Below are 5,000 nucleotides of genomic sequence, written 5' to 3'. Positions count from 1 at the left end.
GAAATTGAAAATGGAGATAAAGTGGAGGAGGAGGAATAAGGAGGGAGGTAGAGAAATGTTGAAGGTGAGCAAAATAAATAAAAAAGAAAAAAAGAAACAATACAAGCTGAGAGAAGTATAGGGTTTATAAAAAAAAGAAAAAAAAAGAGATGCGTAACTGGTAAGGATGCCCTTTTTAGGATTTCTCGACTTAGAGAAGGTTTATGACAGTGCTGATAGAGAAACATTGTTGTGCATTTTACAAATATATAAGATAGGGTGACGTCTGTAGAAAGCAGTAAAATTCTTGTACATGAGCAGTAGAATAAGTGCGACGGTCAGGAATGGAAATAGTAAACGGCTTGAGGAGGATGAAGAGCTGCATAAGGGTTGTGTAATAATGCCATAGTAATTTAACATATGAAGGTGGAAAAAGAAGTCACGGGTCTAGTTCCGAGTTTCTGAGTTTATTCCTGACCGGTTTCGCTCTATGCTTCTTCCTCTGAAGAATAAACTCAGAAACTCCGAATTAGACCCGTCATTTCTTTTCCCACCTTCATCAACTTGTCACAATGTACCAGCACCAGAATTTAACATATATTTAGATGGGAGGGGGAATGAGATAAACAGATCTAAAAATTGGGGTTGAGAATTGAAGAACATGGGAACTAAAACAGTTGCTCTATGTGGCTGATACTGCATTTGTGTCTTATTCTGAACAAAGTGTGAAGCAGTTTGAAGGGTTTTGAGAGAGAGTTAATGGTAAATGTGGGCAAAAGTAAATTGACCATACGTACAAGGGCGATAATGGTGTCATACTGATTATGACTGACGAGTGAGGATGTGGAAAAGTTTCAAGCAGCTGAAGTTACATGCGATGGTGAGTGGAGGAGGGGATGTGGAGGTGGAATTACAGAATAATGGAACCAAGGAGATTTCAGGGTGGAATGATAGGGCCATGAAAGATAGGTGTATTGTATGAATGCAAAGAGGCAATTGCCTGAAGGACTGATGTATTCCTGGTGTTGTATGTGGCAGAGGCTTGAAATACAAAAGAGGTAGAGAGGAAGGGACTAAATGTTTCCCAAGATAAAGTGTTTGGGAATACATGGAAAGCAAAAATGAATGGAGTGATCTTGAGAGGAAGGCCAAGAATGAGATGGATGGATGGGATGAAGGTACTTTGGATACATGTGGATGTCTGATGGGTAGAGGAGAAAAGTTGCAAAATATAAGAATGGATAGAGGGAGATTGTGAATGGGTGAAGGGAAGATACAGTCTAAAGTATTCTTATATTCTTTATAATATTAATACCTTCAATACGATTATGCCTACGTAGGCGTTATATGGCGCAAGTGGATATATAAGGATATCGGTGTTGGAATTTTGATTATATTTATTTTGTAGTTGTAGCTGAGTGAACCCCCATATTCCGTGAACTAGCTTGATCATATTTTCTGTGGTTATTAATATTCAGGGTGAAAGAGAACGAGTTATACAGCCGTAACTTTATATTTCATAACGCGAGTATCGAAGAGGTTAACGGAAGGGGAAAGGGTTCACCATGTGTGGAAGCGATGTTAACACACAAACTCTGGCTTTCAAGCTCTTCTGTGGAGTTGACGTGTCTCGCTACATATCTTTTCATCCAATCAGTGAGGCGGAGAACAGGGCGATCCTTCGTTCTGAAAATGCTAAGATGGGAAGTGATGGCTGGATGAGTTTTATTTGTTTATGATGACGTTTGTGTGCTACCCATATTTAAAAAAGGAAAAGGTCTTTTGTATATCGTAGTTTTAATATATCGTAGGAAGGGACAAAAGTAGCCACATGGGGTAAAACTGGCCATTGTCTTTGTTCCATGCCTAATTATGACAGATATACAGCGAAATAAAACAACCAACTATTATGCGTTTTGTACAACTCCCTTTATTTTGTGGACAAACATGATTTGGTATTTAACAATGACAATGGCCAATTCTACCCCCATTTGGCCATTTTTGCCCCTTCCTACGGTATATATTTTGTAAGTTATCCTTTACCATCAGAAAATATAATTATGGATAACAAAATATGCTGGATCTTCTGTAATTCTGGATGTGGTAATATTAATTTGATATGTTGTGACGTAGCAGCTATACCCATGGGTTATTTTGATTTATTCTGAATATTTTGAAATCTATCTATTCCACAGAGGTTGGGAAGGTTGGACAGGAAAAGGGAGAAGGACTAAGGAGATTGTTATCCCAGATGTTTCCCGTGTATTTCGAAAACCAGTGGGACCCGAACTTGAACCAGAGACGCCTATCATCAAAGCTTACTTCAAACGTCTTAGAGCAACTAGTTTGTAAGTATTCGTTCACTATTACCTGATGTTTATTTTGGACATTAAGGGAAAACTGTACATTGGCTTTGCTGCTTGTTTGAGACGCCTGTCATCAAAGATTACTTCAAACGTCTTAGAGCAACTAGTTTGTAAGTATTCGTTCACTATTACCTGATGTTTATTTTGGACATTAAGGGGAAAACGGTACATTGGCTTTGCTGCTTGTTTACAGACTGCATAGAAGATGTTTTATTCATAATTTTTACTTAGTGTATGGTCACTGTTGGGATAGTGACGGGTTCTTTTGGAACAGGGGTCTGGAGGCTGGAATTGACGATTTTGTGTTGCTCTGAATATTGGTCGGATGGTCAGTTTAGAGTATCACACTGGGCAGTTTCCACGGGCTTCACCAGCGCCGACAGTTGAGAGTTCGTTCGAGTAAAAACGACTTCGGTTACAGTATTTTATTTTTCAAATCTACAAATATCAAATTATCTTTCCATCATATATATATGGCAAAGCTGAACGACGAACTAAGAATGTAAACCTACACGAAAGTTAGACTTAATGTTGAAATGTTCATAGAGAAGTCTAGATTTTTGTAAGCGAAGTCATGTTCTAGTTGTTCAAATGGAGGTTGGAGGTAGAGTGTCGGAGGAAAAATAGCCCAGTGTGATAACCCCTTTCCTCTCCGAAGGTGATGTACCTCTGAGGGTTTGACTTCCTTCCAGAGCTGGGCGCGTTACCGCTGGACAGGTAGTGCGTTACCAAAAAAATCTGCGTATGTATGCTGTGTATGTGTGTATACATATACACATACGTAGTAACGCGGACCACTCTAAGGAAATTGAAACCGGTAACGCATTGACGGAACTGCAACCCAGATTTTTCGGTAACGCACTACCTGTTCAGCTGTAACGCGCCCAGGTCTGCTTGCATTTATCGCCTTGATGTGTTCTCTTGAAGTCACAATGTACACTATCGTTAGTTTTATAACCAATGATTGTTATAAGTAAAGTGTGAACATAATAACAGTTTAGTGAATGCGAGGAATGATGAAAGTTGACTTATTTAAAGTATATGCATGGACAAAGAAAAAAATGACAGCCGTGGAACAATCACAATGCAATAGAAGGAACTGAGAACAAGAAAAATGTACCAAAGAATGAAGAATTATTTAGATCTGAAGAGGGAATAAAGAATGAGTTAATGATGGAAGAGGGCATAGGATATTTTTTTTTTTTTTTTTTTTCTTTTTTGCATCCGACCTAGATATGGATCAAAAGGTCTCCTGTCGGCATGCTCCGCCTTTGTAATCCTTTGTAATCCTTTATGACTGTGATACCCAAGGAACAGGAGATCTGTGAAGACTGGTCCAGGGGTGAGGGACCTTTTTATTCATGAAGGTCACCTTATAATTCATCGTCCCACATAGATGCCGCACTGAATTTTTTTTTTCAATTATCTTATCCCTTTTTATAATAAATAATATACTTTTTAAATAATAGATAATATAATTTTTTTTAAATAATATGTATATCAAAGGCCGCAGAAGGCCGCACTTGATGGCCCGGAAGAGGTAGAGATAAGAGTATAGAACACTGGTAAATGGAAAGTTCTATTGTAGATACTTAATTCACCAATGGAAAGGAGTGTAAATACACGTGAACTGTGAAAAAAAGGGACGACAGGAAGTATTAGGAGAAACTGAAATAACAACACTTTTCTTGTAGCAGCAGCAGTAGTGTGATTCGTTTTGTCAAATCCCTACCATTACTTCGATGCGGATCCCTATAAAATTAAGTCTTCGTTCTTAAGATTCATATCTTGACTTGATTCTCATTTTAGGAACATGAATGATAAGATCAAGCAGTCGCATCACCTGCAGGGTGATCTTTATGAAGATGTTTTGCACGATTTGATCACCTCTCCCGACACCACCGTGCTGAACCTAAGTGCTGACGTTATCAGGAAATGCGCAATCAAGCGAGATACGGCCGTTCTGGGTATTACTCTTGGGGGTAACAGGTAAGTTTTTTAAACCACCCTTTGTGAACATTTCGCCTACGGACGTTTGGGCCACCATTCTCAACCTTTCCCAGTGTTCCATCCCCACCCTTTCTCCTCCTCCTCTCCTCCTCCTCCTCCTCCTCCCCCTCCTCCCCTTCCTTCCCCTCCCTTCTTCTTTTCTCTCCCCGTTCCCTCCTTTCCCCTTATTTAATCTCAAGCATATGTATCTCAACTTGTACTTGAAAAAGCTGTAATAAGCGAAACGTCGTACAAATAAAGGCTCCGTCCTCATATGGTGTTTAACTCGTCAAGCAGGTAAGTTCCCCTTTCCCACTCTTTCACCCATTTAACCATTACCCACAAACTATGGTCGCCGCTCAGTGGATACCGTGTCGAACTCATGAGCAGGTGGTCGCGAGTTCGTTTCCTGAGATCCACTGTGGGTTTCCTGCGTTGGTTACCGCCAAATATGGCCAGGCGGAGAGGCGACCAAAAAAAAAAAAAAAAAAAAAAGAGAGAGAGAGAGAACAGCGGCTTGCTGCAACTGACAGGGCTTTGTCCTACCACGGGTTTCTCACTTCTCACTGCGTGAGAGTGGGTTAGTGGGTTTGAGTTTGAGGTGGGTGGGTCTAGGGAAGTCATATCCTCTACTGTTTCACTTTCATCACACACATTCCCTTTACT

General features: G+C 40.0%; 1 protein-coding gene across 1 annotated transcript in view; it reads left to right on the top strand.

The window, feature by feature from the left end:
- The window catches only part of LOC143040509 (protein O-linked-mannose beta-1,2-N-acetylglucosaminyltransferase 1-like), a 33,340-nt gene that overhangs the window by 26,179 nt on the left and 2,161 nt on the right, over positions 1-5,000 (top strand). Inside the window, exons 10-11 of the mRNA XM_076211601.1 lie at positions 2,175-2,327; positions 4,155-4,334. Of these exons, the coding sequence (XP_076067716.1) occupies positions 2,175-2,327; positions 4,155-4,334 (333 nt within the window). The remainder of the gene's footprint in view (positions 1-2,174; positions 2,328-4,154; positions 4,335-5,000) is intronic.

The sequence above is a fragment of the Oratosquilla oratoria genome, chromosome 28 (genome assembly GCF_046742065.1).
Source record: "Oratosquilla oratoria isolate Oo_2021 chromosome 28, ASM4674206v1, whole genome shotgun sequence".
Lineage (NCBI taxonomy): Eukaryota > Metazoa > Arthropoda > Malacostraca > Stomatopoda > Squillidae > Oratosquilla > Oratosquilla oratoria.
This window is presented reverse-complemented; position numbering and strand designations above follow the sequence as displayed.